Consider the following 19,223-nt stretch of genomic DNA (forward strand, 5'->3'; position numbering starts at 1 on the left):
TATACCACCTTTTTGGAGCAAAGCAAATCCTTGACGATGTTATCCATGGTAGCTTTTTTCTTGCAGTACTTGTGAATAATTATCTTCCTTAGCTCTGGTGTGCAGCTCTTGTTTTAAGCCATTTTTTCAAACTACATTGTAAAGCTAAGATATAGATATTTGAACAAAAACAAAAATGTAGTACCAAATATTTACCGTTAAATAATATCACTTCTTCAATATTTGCTCCCTGTTTCTAACTATTTTTCCAAGCTTAGATTTCAAATATTCTTTTGTAAGCTGGTTTAAACTGCCGATATTAACAAATTAACAGGTTTATGAAACCTGCAAACTGAAAACATGTTCCACAATAGCAGCAAAAAGAGAACTGTATTTTACCGTTTATCATTTGTTGTGTGTGAAGAGCATAAACAATGATAAGAAAAGTGCATATGTTTACTCTTTTCATTGTTTCTAATTATTTTTCCACCACTGTATTTGATTTCAGTTCAATTTTCAAAAAATAAAACAACTTGTTTATTTTTGTTTATCCACATTTACTAAGCATTTAAATATCAGATTGTCAATATTTAAAATAAAATACAATTGAAATACATCAAGAACAAAAAAAGAAAACATCGATCAGTTCGATTGTAGCCAAAGTCAAATCCTAGCATAGAAAACTGTTCCAACAGGATAAGTTGAAATTAATCTCGAATCACAAGAGCTGAAAACTTGCATATTGTTGCCCTTTGTTTCTAATTTCATTGGAATTTGTTTTCCAAGTACAAGTATACATCGATTGACCAGCTTGAATACACATTTGGGGACGAAGCCTCATCTAATAAGAAATTGGGACTGCTTTAAATATTAATTTGTATTTGGCGAGCCTTAAACAACAAATGTTTCTCGAACAATTTCACAGTCTCTCAAGCAAATAATATGTGAATTGGTGTAAGAGAAAGCTTTACCAGTCAAGACATTTTGTGTAAGTCTTCTTCTCCTTTCAAGTTTCAAGGACGGGTCGTTAATATTGTGACAAGTATAAATGAAGATACGAGTATAGTTTTCCTTGGGCTTTTTAAATCGCTGTAATTTTTGCAATGTAACTTATTTGTTTCATTGCAAAAATTACAGCGATCAAAAAAGCCGAAACACAGTTTTCGGTAGGCTTTTTCGGTAGCTGCAATTTTTGCAATGTAACTTATTCGTTCCATTGCAAAAATTACAGCGACCAAAACAGCCGACGAAAAACTTTATTTCAACTTATAAATAAATAAATAAATAAATAAATAAATATAAAAAAAGAAATTAAAATACCTTGTCCTTCAAGGCTTCCAGAAGCTCATGTAATATTTTAAAATCAAATGGTATTCGCCCTTTTCAATCTCCACATCTTGCCTAGTTTTAGGCTCAGTTTCGATTGTTAAAGGCCGCTATTAAATTAAAAATTCAATTTAAAAAATTAAAATCAAATGAAAAACAAAAATACTTACAATACCATCTGATTCGTTCAGTTTGATTTTTTGAATTTCTTCCTGCTGATTTTTGTTGGCCTCTTCTTCGTTTTGCTTTCTCAAAAAGCAAAACCTCTGCCACTAAATTAAATTTTTAAAATTTTATAATTAAAGAGAAACATTTAAAATATATAAATAAAATTTTCTTACATTTTTTATTGCAGCCTTTGCCAGCACATACTGCATTTTTATCGGGAGCAATTATATTATTATAATATTTCAATATTCACTCCCGACACTTTTACGAACTATGAGTTTTTTGAAGTTCGATCAGAAAATTTTTGGTGTGAAGCTTACTACAATCAGAATAACAAAAATAAAGAACAGCGGTTTTGAGCAAAGTGTTTTTAACAACTAGTGAACCAAAATAGGGGTCTTGCACATGGTCGGTCACCGGGTGCACTTACCAAAAGTGACAGGTGTTAAATATTACAGATGTCAAAGGTGAAAAATGTCAAAAGTGACGGATGTGAAAGTGACAGATTTTATAATAAAAAAAGAAATATCATGAAAAGGAATATTTTATATGTGATTTATTTATGTATGTACGTTTACTTTTGAAACCTCAAAATGGATAACCTAATTCTTGTCTGAAAACATTAACCAAAATCTGAACAGACATAATCGAACTTTTGCCTAAACCCAACCACATTCTCTCTCCCATCACTTGCGTCATCTATCTTTAGCTATTGAAACCACATCATTTGTCGCCCATTGACATACTATACATAATCAGCTAGTAAGCCAACTTCACGTTGGTTCCACTTTTAATGGACAAAACAGTAGTGCAAAGAGGGCTATGCTAAAAAAAATGGTGTAGCATTTATGACACTTGACATTGGAGCTTCTTTCTGTTTTTCTCTAAAGTCATGTTTTTTTTCATTATTTAGCCTGGGGTTGAATCGGCTAACGCGATTGTTGACTGTCGTGACTGTCGCGTTGTTGATAGTCGTTTTTGATTATCAACTCTGATTTGCTCTGTGTAAAGTGATCAATAAAACAGTTTGAGTTTTTGTTGTTAAAATTGTTTTCGATTTTTAATTTTGTTTTCTATTAAAAATGTAAGTTAATGTTGGGAAATTAAATATTTGTATGCATAATAAAGTAATAATTGTTATTTTATAAGATCGCATGCAACAAAAACACAAATTTCTATCCTCTCCACGCATATGGAAGCACATCCAGAGCTGGCGAGATCGTACAATGCCCTCTCAGCCACTGGGCGATCCTCCCAAAAGCAGCAATGGGAAAAATTGGCAAGATCCTTAAATTTGAATGGACCACCAACAAAATCCGTAGCGGAATGGAAAAGGGTAGATATAAAATAAATTAAGGAGAAACATCATTTGTTCTAAAATAATCATATCTTTATTAGATTTGGTCGCTCCGTAAATATGCTACGAAAAAAAATTTACGGAGAATAAAAATTCCATCAAGAAAACGGGTGGTGGACCATTTGAGTCGAAAGAAATAGACGCAACTGATGAAGCCATAATTGCTGCATGCGGGATGCAAGCATCAGTGAGCGGTGTTGCAAGTGGTCTATCTTTCGGCAGCGAGACAAAAGGTTTGTACTAAAATACTTTTTATTGCTTATAGTATTCTATATTCGTTTTTTTTTTTAATAAGAAAACAGCGAAGATATTCAAGAAGTTAAGCAGCTTCTCGAGGATCTTTTAAACTCACCAAACCGGGAGAGTCCAAGAGCAAATGTTTTTAAGAAGTTAAAAGTTAAAAATCGAAAAAGCATTGAGGACGATGCTTTAAAAAAAAAAACAAATAGTTCTGCAACAAAATTATTTCAAAAATCAACTTGAAAGTCAAAATAAAACGAATGAAATTCTGGCGAAAATCTGAGATGCTATTCTGCTACTTGCCAACAATAAACTCGAGGAAAACAAAGCTTCAATTTCAATGAAAAGAGAAGAGCTACATATGAGAAAAATGGAGCTGGAGGTGGCTAAGTTAGCCAATGAACTGAAGTTGATGGAGATGAGCTCCAAATCCCAATAATTTGAATGATTTGACTTGAAAAATGAAGTAAAAAGAAATTTTTATTTTAAACGTTTAAACTTTTAATATCATTATTTTTAAAAAGCTTTAGAAAAGCATTTTATTTGCTTGTGATTTTTATGTTCCTGCATACATAAATTCATAATATGTACATATGTATAATATTTTATAGTTATTGTTTTCTTTAAATAAAAAGCTAAAAAAATAATTTGCTTTTTTATATTTATTTTGAGAAGGAAATAATCACCCTTATTGCGGTAGTCGTTGAACGACATATCAAAAAACGACAAAAGAATTTGAAATTACGTATGGCGTTTAACGTCAATTGGCGTTTTTGTTTATGTGGAATGCATTCATTTAGTGACGTTTGTCTTAATACAGTTATTTCTCGTATTATGTAAGTCGTTTTGAAAACAACAACGTCTCCGCCAAATTTCGAAGTTGACAAAATTGCAAACGACACGGAGCTTAAATTAATCTCAAAATGTAGGTTTTCTTCTTTTGTTTTTTATAATTGTTATACAAAGTTTTTTTAGGGTAAAAGTTACGAGTCAAAAACAAATGAAACGCCTTGTTGAGCTGATGGAGGCAAATGAAAACCTCGCAAAAAAATTTTAAAAGAGGTGCAATCGCAAATCAAGAGACAAAGTTGGGGTGGGAGGATTTGGCAAAGGAGCTAAATTGCATTGGACCACCCACACGAAATGGAAAGGAATGCAGAAAGTAAGAAATTGTTAAACTTTTGATTAAAGAATTAAAATGCTTTTTTAGGTTTGATTTGACGCCAAATTCAAGGTCAAACAAAAGCTGATATTCAACAAAAAAGAAATCGAAGCCACAGGTGGAGGAGGTTTTAAACAAAAATGTTTGAATGACGTTGAGAAAGCGATTGCAAGGCTTTTGTCGTTGCATGATATTGTTAATCCAACCGGATATATGGCAGGTGGTTCATATGATTTTGCGCCTCATAAACTGGTTGTCTGTTCGTCCACACCAACCAAAGGAATCATCGCTTCAACTTTAAACGACGCCGACGATCTAATTTCGGGGGAGCTGGCTGAAATTCTAAATGAAACGCCCAAAGCTGCTCAACTTTCTGCACCTCCATCACCACATGTAAACATTGAAGAGGACTTAAGAGATGTGAGACAAAAAACACCAAACGCACCAAAAGAAAATGTTTTCCAAAAGCTTTTGGAAAAACAAACTGTGGTTCAAGAGGAATTGTTCACAGATATAAGAAATTCTTTGAACAACATAGAAATCAAACTTACAGAAAATGTTAGTTCATTTAAAGAAATAAAGAATTCTATGAAAAATATGAATGACCATTTGAAAGAGAGTGCCATATTTCAAAGGAAACTTTTCAATTTAAAAGAGAAGCAGTTAGAGATGTTGAAACTTCAAATGGAGCGGGATGAAAAACAACGCCTTCAGGCAAATAGTTTAAAAATTATGGATATGGAAATTCGGAAGAGACAACTGGATATAGAGGAAAGAAAAATGAATCTTATGGAAACAAACAACAATTAAATTCAATTTCGTTATTACTATTAATAAATTATTTAAATTTTATTGAAGTAGAGTATTTTTAAGATCGTTCGCTACAATAAAATTTATGAAATGCAATTCAAAATTTGGTTTCGTATTCGAACAGCAGTTTGGTCATCATTGTAAAGTGAATTATCTTCATCTAGACTTAGAGAAGGCTCAGCATCAATCAGTACTAGATCTCTAGGAAGCTCCGATTTGTAATAAATACAAATGTTGTGCAAAGCTGCACAGGTGTTCACAATCTGCGTTGCTTTTTGCGGAGAATAGCGTAATTGTCATGCAGCGAGGAGACAGCGGAATCGATTTTTCAACACTCCTATCGATCTTTCGATGATATTTCTCGTTTTTGAGTGTTTGGTGTTGAAAAGACTTTGCCTGCTACCTACTTCTGGTGACCTAAAAGGAGTAATGAGGAATGGCTCCAGAGGGTACCCCGCATCACCTAAAATGTAGTAAAACAAGTTTCCCTTGTAAATTATTATCACATTATGACATACCCAGTAGCCATTTACTTCTTTCTCCCCCGTCATATTTCCTTTGCAAAGTACCCCTTAGCTCACTTGAGTTCCAAACCAGTGAGTCATGACTTGCTCCAGCATGTCTTGCATCTGCGTATCTTATGCGCATCCGATGATCACAAACCTTAAATATTTTTAAGTTTAGGTGTGACAAAATTATATTGATGCAAGCTTACTAGCATAACGTTAAGACTAAAATATCCTTTTCTGTTGTAGTACATATGTTGATCTGCTTTTTTCGGTGCCAAAATTTTGATATGGGTCCCATCGACTGCGCCAATAATACCAGGAATTCCAGCCTGCTGGAAAAAGTGTAATTTAGCTTCAATTTTTTCTTCCTCAGAGAGTTCCATCTTTATCCATAATGGGCACAGATATTCCTCAAGAAAATTTATCACTTCCTTAAGAATGATGCTAAATGTAGGCTGTGCTAGTCCCAAATTAAAATCATTCCCAACGCCTTTTTGGTAACCTCCCTCAGCAAGAAACCTTAAGGTGGCCGCTAATTTTAAAATAGTTGGTACTGAGACAGAACGTCTCTCAGGAAAATTACTTTCAATCAAGTTTAAAATATATAGAAAGGCTTCTTTATTGAGTCGGAAATACATTTTATACCTGGAAAATATTTTAAATATTGAAGTTCCAGTAAAAATTTTGTGAGCACAACTACGAGTACTTTGAATTAGGCAAATCCATTGGGTTAGCTGTGGATCGAATCCATCGTCTCTGCAAAACTAAATCTTTCTTTATTCGTTTTTCCTCTTGCTGCTCGTCGTCCTCACTGCTGCTCCATGAAAAATAGCTGGCCACACTATACATTCTTTTAAGAATTTGTATTTGTAAACAAAAATTTCACAAAATAACAAAAACAAAATTAAATTAATTAAAATGTCTGTGTCAAAATGTCAGCTGTTTAAGTGGATAGCATTTGGAACTTAATAGCGACGAGGAGTCTGGCGTTTAAGCTACGCAATACCGATTTAAAAACGACACGACTACAAAAACGACAATTGGCGTTTTAGTAAAACGACTATCGCAATAAGGGTGAATATTACCTGCATTACGTACAAATTGTCTCTTATAGCATCACGGATTCTTTTAGCATCTCTGGAAAAACATTCTCCTGTTGGTGGAATTTCAAATCCATGGTTTCGAGAAGTATTAGGTAGATACATTAATTTCAGGATGGGGAACATTGTGGGTACAGCATATATTGTGCAATGCAGAACATACGTTTGCTATTTCCACAACTCTTATAGGTTTGCATCGGCACTTTCTTTCTTCTAAGATGATGCGCCATCGACCTGCACGAAACAAAATAAGTATTTTTAAAATGTCATCTGTAAATAGTTACACAATCTTTTTAAGCGACCAATATATCGTTCTACGATGCATCTGGCTTGAGAATGAACTGAGTTGAAAATCATTTCTGGAGAATTTTCACTGGCGTTTCTGTAGGGTGTCAAAAGGAAAGGTTCTAGGGGATAGCCACTGTCTCCTTAAAAAATAAAAAGGCGTAAATTACAAATTATGATATATTTGTTAAATCTTACTTAGCAGCCATGTGAGGTGATATTTGATAAGTGCTCTCTTTCCAATGCCAGCCTTTCTTCACTTTGGCGCCACACAAAACGGTCATGTGCACTACCACCATATCTTGCATTAATAGCCATGATCTTTGTTTTTTCGTCGCAGATCTTAAAAAAGCTTCTTGAATTGTTGTAAAAAATATTTTTTTTTGTAATAAACTCACAATCATGGCATTAATGCTATGTCTTCCTTTCCGGTTAAAAAACATATTTTCGTTTTCTGTTGGCCGGAGGATAATTATATGACTTCCATCAATGCAACCTATTACTACAAAATTGGAAAAAAATATTTTTGATAAATTAAGAATAAGAATTATTTACCTATGTACATAGCCTCGTATTAATAAAGAAAACATAGTTAAAATTAATTATTTCAGATCCCGTGTTTAGGAAAACACGGAAGGAGAATTTGTTTTCATATCCATATTTTTTCAAGGAGACACAGCCGAACACCATTCACCACCGAAACCAAAACAAGAATGATTCTTGATAGTGGTGCATCATCACATATGTGCTATGAAAAACAGTTTTTTACGTCACTGCACAAACATGCACAAAAAGTTTGTCTGGCATCAGGTGATAACGTAGAAGCAAGTGGAATTGGTGACGTGACTTTGGTATCAGATTTCTCAAACATTACATTGACCAATGTATTATATGTACCTGAGCTTAATTCCAATATTTTATCCGTGAGCAAAATAATAAGAAATGGAAATGGTGTACAGTTTACCGATGATAAAGCTTGTGTTAAAACTAAAGAAAGTAATCTTATTTTTAAAGCTTACTTGCAGGACGGAATATACCTTGCGAAGGTGAAGGCTGAAAAACAAATGGTGTCAACTGCATCCCAGGAAGATGCTTCAATAACCTGGCATAAGCGGTTCGGGCACCTTAATACGAGCGATCTGTATAAGTTATCCCAAAGGGATATGGTTTGGGGTATGAGCGTTTGTAAGACAAATGACTTTGCATGTGTCACGTGTGGATTATGTAAAATATCTACTAAACCATTCAATAATTCTAATACATTATTTACTTCCAGTGTTCTTGAGGTGATACACACAGACATATGTGGTCCCATGAGGATTCCATCTCAAAGTGGATCAGTATACTTTATCACCTTCATCGATGATTTCTCGAGATTCACCACCACGTTTTTCCTGAAGCGAAAGTCCGATGCTCTTAAAGTATTCAAGGAGTTCGTGGTAAGCTCCGAGAACCAAACTGGTAAAATGTGTACGCAGTGATAATGGTCGGGAGTATACCAGCGCCGAGTTTGACAATTTTTTGAAAGCGAAAGGAACAATCCATCAAAAGTCTGCATCCTATACACCGCAGCAAAATAGTGTTGCTGAAAGGATGAACAGAACCCTTGTTGAGATGTCACGATGTATGTTAGAGGAATCCAAAATGCCACAGTACTTATGGTCAGAGGCTATAAATACGGCCACTTATATAAGAAATCGTTCACCGATTAAAGCATTGAAAGACAGAACCCCATTTGAATGTTGGTTTGGGAAAAAACCATCTGTGCATCATATGAGAACGTTTGGATGTAATGTCATTGCATTAGATAAAAAGCCCGGTAAGTCCAAACTGCAACCCAAAGGGAAAATGTTATCGTTTGTAGGTTATGAAAATTTTGCGAGCAGGTAAACCCGGAAGGCCTAAAAAGGTCTCAGCGTCATCAAGCTATCGAGAAGTTGTGAATAAACTCATTTCAGTGGTTCCTGATCCCGTAACTGTTCGAGAAGCTTTACAAGATGAAAATGCAGCGAAATGGAAAGAAGCCATGAGAGAAGAATATAACTCTTTGGTCGCAAACAAAACGTGGGATCTTGTCTGTAAGCCTAGCAACAAAAATATCATCGGATGCAAATGGGTATTTGCAACGAAGCGAAATGCAGATGGAGATGTTGAAAAATATAAGGCGCGCTTGGTAGCCCAAGGTTGTTTTCAGAAACACAATGAAGATTTTTTCGAAACATACGCACCAGTTGTTCGACATCGGACAATACGACTAATTTTGGCATTAGCTGTGCAGAATAAACTTCTGCATTGATATTGCTGCTGCTTACCTCAATGGACAATTAGAAGAGGAGGTGTTTATGCGACAGCCAGATGTTTTTGTGGATCAGCAGCAGACTCATCCAGAAAAAGTGTGCAAACTTAAAAAGTCTTTGTACGGACTCAAGCAAGCCGGTAGAGACTGGAATACTAAAATTAACGAGGTATTATTAGCCGTGGGTTTTGTTAGATGCAAGACACACTGCGAAAAAAAAAATGAATTAAATATAATCGGATTATGCGTCGATGATTTGATAGTAGCGTGTTCATCAGAAGTTACAATGAAAAATATTATTGAAAAATTGAATATGCACGTAGAAGCTGTTAATCGTGGACCAATCGAATTTTATCTGGGACTTGAAATTGAAAGAGATGGTCTAAGAGGAAATATAACCATTCATCAGAAACGATATGTCAAAGATTTGCTGACTCGCTGGGGAATGGAAAACTGCAAACCTGCATCCACGCCTCTTCCATGTGGAACTGTGTTGGAAAAGTGTACGAAGGCAGATTGTAACGTGACAATAACCAAGGAGTATCAATCACTTATGGGTGCACTTAATTACTTGGCCACTATATCTAGGCCTGATATCACTCATGTTGTTTCGAAGCTATCACAGTTTAGTTCACACCCTCATCAGGAACATTTTTTGGCAGGTAAACACATTCTTCGTTATTTACGAAACGACACAGAGGTTTGTTTTACTTATACTAATAATAATGTTTTGGTTTGTTATACAGATGCCGACTGGGGTTCCGATGTTACATACAGTGGGTACGTTGTTTACTTTGCTGGTGGTCCAGTCGCCTGGGAATCCAAAAAACAAAACGTATTGCATTAAGTACAATGGATGCGGAGTACATCGCTATGTGCCAAGGAACGAAAGAAGTCATATTTCAGCGAAGCTTGCTCCAAGAAATGGGATTTACATCGCAAACAGATGAACCAACTACAATATACTGCGACAACCAGCGAGCTACTTTCTTTGCTACAAATGCGGTTACACATAAACGCAGTAAACACATTGATATAAAATATCACTATTTAAAAGATAAATGTTCACGTAATGAAATATTAATTATATTTTTACTAAATGTTTATATAAGATAAAACACATGAATTTTAAAATGAAATCGTTTAAGAACTAATTTGAATTTTGATTGAGATGGAGTTTGTTAGAAAAATGTATACTGGCAACCCTAATTAATAATAAATAAATAAATCCATACTTACGATTAACACGGCTTCTGGTTTAACTTTTATTTGCTCTGCTTAACAAAGAATTTGTGTGGAAATATGTCTTCAAACGTATATAAACTCACATTTTGTAATTCATTCGTCGTTCGTTGGTCGCGCTCATGTGCTTACTGCTTTAATGTCAACATTCAAAATTTATGCCAAAAAAGAAATATCATGAAAAAGAATACAATATATGTGTTTTATTTACATTTAGTTTTGAAACCGCAAAATGGATAACCCGTTATATGTACATTCACCTCATTCATGTCTGAAAACATGAATCCAAATCTAAACACACAAAATCGAACGTTCATTTGTAAACCCAACCGTATTCTCTCTCCCATTGCTTGCGCCATCTATCGTCAATTAATGAAACCACAACATTTGTCACCATTTTTGCAACCTAAACCAACAACAAAACTGACAGAGTGACAGCATCTGCCAAGCTGCTCCCATCAGCCATCTGCAAACACAGTTTACAGTTCGTGTAGTGTACAGTTTACTTGTTTTTCTTTTTTAAAAACTCGTGAAAAGTAGAAATACAAAAATAGTGTCATTCCCGTTTCGCTTTTCCGTCTCGGTACTCGTTGTCGCTGTCGCTGTTGCTATCGCTTCGCTGCTCGGTGTCGTCCTCGTCCCATCCGTGGTGCATGCATATGAGCGAGAGAGGTTGAGGTTCTTCCCAACATTTTGTTCTCTATTTGTTGTGTTTTTTGCATTTTTATTTCGATTTCCTTAAAATCTCATAAATTCTTAGAATCCAACGCGTTACCTTGTCCAAAAATCAAGTGATTCCATGAAGATTTCTAAATATTTCATATTTTTAATCAGTGCGGACTGCGGAGACGTCAAATACAACAAGTAAAAAGCTAAATTATTGATAAAAATGACGCAGTAAAGAAAGAAACTATCAGGAGAAGCACCAGAGGAAGAAGCAGAGTCGCTGTGTCTACAAAAAATAGATACAAAAATATTCCCCCAGCAAACATCTCATAATCCACATCCATAAAACGGGCAGAGCGTGAGTAAAAATTTAGTTTGATTTCCAACAAAAATAAAACCCCGAAATTGAGTAATCTTCTTCGATTCTTGACCAAATGTCATCATTTTGCAGCGTGTGTAGGTAAAGCAACATCCTATAGACACAGGCATAGAGTTCCCCAGGGAATATGGTTTTTGTTGACTTCGATTTCATAAATGCCAAGAGGCAGACGGCAAACGTAGAGGGTGATGTGATAGATAGAACAAATGCTTAGATTTGTTGTTTGATCGCACATCACTGTTCTTGTTGTTGGTGGTTTTCATAATTCTTGCTTTTTGGGCTGCTGCAATGTTGCACCTGCTGCTTTTTCTCAGATTTCACAAAAGGTACCTACCTACCTAGACCTACCAACAATACATGCAAAATGAAATTAAAAAAGAAGCAGGCAAAAACAACGACGGACGAACAAAAGTGTTATTGCTTTTGTGTTTCGGTTCTCTGTTCAGTGTGCAGTGTGCTCTCCCTCCCCAGTGCAAGGCCCGAACTCCGCTCCGACTATCTTTTTATAGAGTCTGCGAATTGCTGGCTCTGCTTTGAATTAATTGCAAGTTGCAAGTAGACTCGATTGACTCCATGTTCCCTTGCTGCTGCCGATGGTGCTGCTAATTAGGGAGAAGAAAGTTTTTGCCCGGCACGGCCCGTCTGCTATTGCTTGTGGAAGTGCTGCTGCACCAGCTTCAGTTTCAGCAGTCACAAAAACCAGCAGAAGCACACATTCCCGTCCATCATTTAGTTTGGCCATGTTCGTGTTTCTTTTTGTTTTTGTTTTATTTTTCTTGCTTGCATGAGCGCATCCCCGGAGTCTCTTATGTGATTATAGAAATATTTGCGTTTTTTGTTGTTGTTGTTGTGTTTGTCTTGTTTTGTTTAAAATTCCATCAAAGAGAGCACCGAGCGAGAGAAACACATTGCTACATGGTTAACATTTATGCAAATATATTTTATAAGTTGTTTGGGTTTGAAGATTGATGAACCCGAAACCGAATCAAAGATCTCATATGAATGTGTATTTAATTCAAATTATCTGTTGTGTTTCTAATCTTCCCACAGTCTGTTGTGATGTCTGCTTCACCTTTCGTCATAGCCATCTAGTGGCATGTATCAATTTCAGTATCACTAGCTCTCTGAATGCACTACAACTTGTGGTTAGATAATAGCAAGTTGTTAATGAACATAGTATAACACAGGTATTAGAAGCGCCCATCATGCCCATCCCAATACACAGCACAGAGAGTTTTCTTGTATTTTTCCAGCTAAGTCACACCTTTGTTATGATTGCCTTGACACAGGGCGACACAAATAGCTATTATGTAGTTAAATTGTTAATGAATGGAGGAAGTAGTCATAAAGAGTGAGTTGACTTTCATCGATTTGCATATTAAGTATTAGAAGAAACAGTGTAAATTAGCCACTGGTGGTCATAGTTAGAATCTGGTTGAGAATGGATTTGTTTTAGGATACCTACTATACATAACTACCTACATATATTTGATTTCAGTTCAATTTTCAAAAAATAAAACAACTTGTTTATTTTTGTTTATCCACATTTACTAAGCATTTAAATATCAGATTGTCAATATTTAAAATAAAATACAATTGAAATACATCAAGAACAAAAAAAGAAAACATCGATCAGTTCGATTGTAGCCAAAGTCAAATCCTAGCATAGAAAACTGTTCCAACAGGATAAGTTGAAATTAATCTCGAATCACAAGAGCTGAAAACTTGCATATTGTTGCCCTTTGTTTCTAATTTCATTGGAATTTGTTTTCCAAGTACAAGTATACATCGATTGGCCAGCTTGAATACACATTTGGGGACGAAGCCTCATCTAATAAGAAATTGGGACTGCTTTAAATATTAATTTGTATTTGGCGAGCCTTTAACAACAAATGTTTCTCGAACAATTTCACAGTCTCTCAAGCAAATAATATGTGAATTGGTGTAAGAGAAAGCTTTACCAGTCAAGACATTTTGTGTAAGTCTTCTTCTCCTTTCAAGTTTCAAGGACGAGTCGTTAATATTGTGACAAGTATAAATGAAGATACGAGTATAGTTTTCCTTGGGCTTTTTAAATCGCTGTAATTTTTGCAATGTAACTAATTTGTTTCATTGCAAAAATTACAGCGATCAAAAAAGCCGAAACACAGTTTTCGGTAGGCTTTTTCGGTAGCTGTAATTTTTGCAATGTAACTTATTCGTTCCATTGCAGAAATTACAGCGACCAAAACAGCCGACGAAAAACTTTATTTCAACTTATAAATTAATAAATAAATAAATAAATAAATATAAAAAAAGAAATTTAAATACCTTGTCCTTCAAGGCTTCCAGAAGCTCATGTAATATTTTAAAATCAAATGGTATTCGCCCTTTTCAATCTCCACATCTTGCCTAGTTTTAGGCTCAGTTTCGATTGTTAAAGGCCGCTATTAAATTAAAAATTCAATTTAAAAAATTAAAATCAAATGAAAAACAAAAATACTTACAATACCATCTGATTCGTTCAGTTTGATTTTTTGAATTTCTTCCTGCTGATTTTTGTTGGCCTCTTCTTCGTTTTGCTTTCTCAAAAAGCAAAACCTCTGCCACTAAATTAAATTTTTAAAATTTTATAATTAAAGAGAAACATTTAAAATATATAAATAAAATTTTCTTACATTTTTTATTGCAGCCTTTGCCAGCACATACTGCATTTTAACGGGAGCAATTAATATTATTTTAAAATTTTAATATTCACTCCCGACACTTTTACGAACTATGAGTTTTTTGAAGTTCGATCAGAAAATTTTTGGTGTCAAGCTTACTACAATCAGAATAACAAAAATAAAGAACAGCGGTTTTGAGCAAAGTGTTTTTAACAACTAGTGAACCAAAATAGGGGTCTTGCACATGGTCGGTCACCGGGTGCACTTACCAAAAGTGACAGGTGTTAAATATTACAGATGTCAAAGGTGAAAAATGTCAAAAGTGACGGATGTGAAAGTGACAACTGTCAAAAGTGACAGATGTTAAAAGTGACAGTTGGAGTTCTCTTGACCAAGACATCAAGAGTCCGCGTAGAAAAAAACCAAACACCCAGAACTGTAATGACTTTCCAATCGGTTTAACACACTACAAATCCATTGAAAAATCTCCATGTCCCAAAATTCTAAAAACAAAGACTAAACAAAACCTTTCAGCAAACTTAGCATTTTTCAGGTTACAAAAGCGATGTCAGGGCTTATTAAAATAATAACTAAGCAAACACACTTCTCAAAAAGAACACCCTTTCAAATATATGTGAAATCGAAGTTTCTTTACACCCTACCCTCAACACTTCTTGTAGAGTAATATTTTCCCATGAACTGAAAAACCTATTAGAGAAGGAAATCATTCAAGGCCTAGCAGACCAATTTGTTACCGAATGAAAAAAAATTACAAAATTCGTAGACGGCAAAGTGATCAACACTCCTCTCTATCACTACTATCATTTAATTTGTATGAACTCCCTTCTGAAATTAAAATAGGATTATGATTAAACTCTAAAGTTGAAACATATGTACCGAAACCGATGCAAAACAGCTGTCCAAAGTTGTGACGTATGCAGCTGCTGACAAACAAAGAACAAATATTGAAGTACGGGTTAAGAAGGCCTGTGTTGCCTTCTACGCATGCAGCAAAACTTAAGTCGAAGATGATTTTATGGACGTACACAGCCGTAGTACATCCAATCTTAACATATGGTTCGATTGTGTGGTGGCCTGCTCTTAGCAAAGCCTATAATATTGATAAGCTAAAGAAGGTTGAGAGAACAGCTTAAATGTAGCTAAATCCTTTAGGCCTCCTGACATTGCTAGCGTTTTTCAGGCTGAACTGCTGGCAATAAGGAATTCATGTAAGATACTTAAACAAAGCCCAAACCATAACCTAAATGCGGCTATCTTCACAGACAGTCAGGCAGCTGTCAAAGCCATTAACTCGGCCACATCCTCATCTAAATTGGTCCAGCAATGTCGCGATGAGCTTGCGAGCCTAAATATTAACCTCGGTGTCAACCTGATCTGGGTTCCGGGCCATAGCGGTATCGTGGGAAATGAACGGGCTGACGAGCTAGCCAGGCAAGGATCGGCCCTTCATAGCTCACTTGCGGAAATGGTTAACATTCCTCTTGGTGCTATGAAGAGTAAAATCATTTATATCTACCAAACTGAATCAAACCGAAAGGTGGAGCAATTTACCCAACTGCATTATATCTAGGAAGATATGGCCCACCTATAACAAAACCCGTACAAACGATCTTCTATGCAGGCCAAGCCAAGGCATAGTCAGGATTGTTGCGGTTTGTACCGGACATTGCCCTATAGGAGAAGTTGGGTATCTCTTACAACACATTTTGCCGTAGTTGTAGTGACCAAGGAGAAAGTAAAACGACAATCCATTTCCTCTGCAATAGTCCTCCTTTGGCAAACACTAGAATGAAATGCTTTGGAAAAGCATTCTTTCACGAACTTGATGAGCTATCTGAGACAAAGATTAGAGACCTAATCTTTTTTCTAAATGCGACAAAATGGCTCTAACATAATCGCTATGAAGCTTCTCTATAAATCTTTCCCTTTCTATCGCTAATTGGATCTCAGGCTAGGTTGCCTTGAGATCGCCATTTATACCTACCTACCTTGTCCATGTTTCTTGGCAAATGCTAATCAACGTTTTAAAATTTATTTTGAATTGTGTGGTTTTTTCCGAACAATGCAACCTCGCAAACCTGCTTCCAGCAATCGGTTCCTTATTGTTCTAGACGTTACTCCTGCACTTAATTGGCATGACACAGCTGAATGAATATCCTTGCTGGTCGCAAAAGGGTTGGTCTTGCTAAGTCTACAAATAAGTCTGTCCTCTTTGGCAGATGTTTTTCTTGCACAGTTTTTTTCTTTTGGAAGATTTTATGCTGCCTGTCTCCCTGTAGACCTTAAATGCTCCATATAGCACCTTTTTGGAGCAAAGCAAATCCTTGACGATGTTATCCATGGTAGCTTTTTTCTTGCAGTACTTGTGAATAATTATCTTCCTTAGCTCTGGTGTGCAGCTCTTGTTTTAAGCCATTTTTTCAAACTACATTGTAAAGCTAAGATATAGATATTTGAACAAAAACAAAAATGTAGCACCAAATATTTACCGTTAAATAATATCACTTCTTCAATATTTGCTCCCTGTTTCTAACTATTTTTCCAAGCTTAGATTTCAAATATTCTTTTGTAAGCTGGTTTAAACTGCCGATATTAAAAAATAACAGGTTTATGAAACCTGCAAACTAAAAACATGTTCCACAATAGCAGCAAAAAGAGAACTGTATTTTACCGTTTATCATTTGTTGTGTGTAAAGAGCATAAACAATGATAAGAAAAGTGCATATGTTTACTCTTTTCATTGTTTCTAATTATTTTTCCACCACTGTATTTGATTTCAGTTCAATTTTCAAAAAATAAAACAACTTGTTTATTTTTATTTATCCACATTTACTAAGCATTTAAATATCAGATTGTCAATATTTAAAATAAAATACAATTGAAATACATCAAGAACAAAAAAAGAAAACATCGATCAGTTCGATTGTAGCGAAAGTCAAATCCTAGCATAGAAAACTGTTCCAACAGGATAAGTTGATAACAATTTCACAGTCTCTCAAGCAAATAATATGTGAATTGGTGTAAGAGAAAGCTTTACCTATCAAGACATTTTGTGTAAGTCTTCTTCTCCTTTCAAGTTTCAAGGACGAGTCGTTAATATTGTGACAAGTATAAATGAAGATACGAGTATAGTTTTCCTTGGGCTTTTTAAATCGCTGTAATTTTTGCAATGTAACTTATTTGTTTCATTGCAAAAATTACAGCGATCAAAAAAGCCGAAACACAGTTTTCGGTAGGCTTTTTCGGTAGCTGTAATTTTTGCAATGGAACTTATTCGTTCCATTGCAGAAATTACAGCGACCAAAACGGCCGACGAAAAACTTTATTTCAACTTATAAATAAATAAATAAATAAATAAATAAATATAAAAAAAGAAATTTAAATACCTTGTCCTTCAAGGCTTCCAGAAGCTCATGAAATATTTTAAAATCAAATGGTATTCGCCCTTTTCAATCTCCACATCTTGCCTAGTTTTAGGCTCAGTTTCGATTGTTAAAGGCCGCTATTAAATTAAAAATTCAATTTAAAAAATTAAAATCAAATGAAAAACAAAAATACTTACAATACCATCTGATTCGTTCAGTTTGATTTTTTGAATTTCTTCCTGCTGATTTTTGTTGGCCTCTTCTTCGTTTTGCTTTCTCAAAAAGCAAAACCTCTGCCACTAAATTAAATTTTTAAAATTTTATAATTAAAGAGAAACATTTAAAATATATAAATAAAATTTTCTTACATTTTTTATTGCAGCCTTTGCCAGCACATACTGCATTTTAACGGGAGCAATTAATATTATTTTAAAATTTTAATATTCACTCCCGACACTTTTACGAACTATGAGTTTTTTGAAGTTCGATCAGAAAATTTTTGGTGTCAAGCTTACTACAATCAGAATAACAAAAATAAAGAACAGCGGTTTTGAGCAAAGTGTTTTTAACAACTAGTGAACCAAAATAGGGGTCTTGCACATGGTCGGTCACCGGGTGCACTTACCAAAAGTGACAGGTGTTAAATATTACAGATGTCAAAGGTGAAAAATGTCAAAAGTGACGGATGTGAAAGTGACAACTGTCAAAAGTGACAGATGTTAAAAGTGACAGTTGGAGTTCTCTTGACCAAGACATCAAGAGTCCGCGTAGAAAAAAACCAAACACCCAGAACTGTAATGACTTTCCAATCGGTTTAACACACTACAAATCCATTGAAAAATCTCCATGTCCCAAAATTCTAAAAACAAAGACTAAACAAAACCTTTCAGCAAACTTAGCATTTTTCAGGTTACAAAAGCGATGTCAGGGCTTATTAAAATAATAACTAAGCAAACACACTTCTCAAAAAGAACACCCTTTCAAATATATGTGAAATCGAAGTTTCTTTACACCCTACCCTCAACACTTCTTGTAGAGTAATATTTTCCCATGAACTGAAAAACCTATTAGAGAAGGAAATCATTCAAGGCCTAGCAGACCAATTTGTTACCGAATGAAAAAAAATTACAAAATTCGTAGACGGCAAAGTGATCAACACTCCTCTCTATCACTACTATCATTTAATTTGTATGAACTCCCTTCTGAAATTAAAATAGGATTATGATTAAACTCTAAAGTTGAAACATATGTACCGAAACCGATGCAAAACAGCTGTCCAAAGTTGTGACGTATGCAGCTGCTGACAAACAAAGAACAAATATTGAAGTACGGGTTAAGAAGGCCTGTGTTGCCTTCTACGCATGCAGCAAAACTTAAGTCGAAGATGATTTTATGGACGTACACAGCCGTAGTACATCCAATCTTAACATATGGTTCGATTGTGTGGTGGCCTGCTCTTAGCAAAGCCTATAATATTGATAAGCTAAAGAAGGTTGAGAGAACAGCTTAAATGTAGCTAAATCCTTTAGGCCTCCTGACATTGCTAGCGTTTTTCAGGCTGAACTGCTGGCAATAAGGAATTCATGTAAGATACTTAAACAAAGCCCAAACCATAACCTAAATGCGGCTATCTTCACAGACAGTCAGGCAGCTGTCAAAGCCATTAACTCGGC

The 19,223-nt window shown here is 35.1% G+C and overlaps 2 protein-coding genes and 1 long non-coding RNA gene across 3 annotated transcripts in view; 2 read left to right on the top strand and 1 right to left on the bottom strand.

Moving 5' to 3' along the window:
- The first annotated feature begins 2,511 nt into the window (after positions 1-2,511).
- LOC129943088 (uncharacterized) lies at positions 2,512-3,599 on the top strand. Its single transcript, XR_008781161.1, has 3 exons — positions 2,512-2,809; positions 2,872-3,063; positions 3,126-3,599. It is a non-coding gene; the product is annotated as an uncharacterized LOC129943088 (long non-coding RNA).
- A 1,689-nt stretch (positions 3,600-5,288) lies between these two features.
- Positions 5,289-7,597, bottom strand: LOC129940468 (putative nuclease HARBI1). The gene is made up of 7 exons (XM_056048813.1): positions 7,335-7,597; positions 7,135-7,278; positions 6,637-7,079; positions 6,258-6,576; positions 5,758-6,196; positions 5,561-5,705; positions 5,289-5,505 (listed from the first exon to the last, which is right to left on the bottom strand). The coding sequence occupies exons 4-7, from the start codon at positions 6,398-6,400 to the stop codon at positions 5,339-5,341; spliced, it is 894 nt and encodes a 297-aa protein (XP_055904788.1). The 5' UTR covers positions 6,401-6,576; positions 6,637-7,079; positions 7,135-7,278; positions 7,335-7,597; the 3' UTR covers positions 5,289-5,338.
- A 3,291-nt stretch (positions 7,598-10,888) lies between these two features.
- Positions 10,889-19,223, top strand: part of LOC129940559 (activated Cdc42 kinase Ack) — a 30,987-nt gene continuing 22,652 nt past the window's right edge. The window contains exon 1 of the mRNA XM_056048937.1: positions 10,889-11,498. The gene's annotated coding sequence lies outside the window, so the exon portion shown is untranslated. The remainder of the gene's footprint in view (positions 11,499-19,223) is intronic.

This window comes from Eupeodes corollae, chromosome 1 (assembly GCF_945859685.1).
Source record: "Eupeodes corollae chromosome 1, idEupCoro1.1, whole genome shotgun sequence".
NCBI lineage: Eukaryota > Metazoa > Arthropoda > Insecta > Diptera > Syrphidae > Eupeodes > Eupeodes corollae.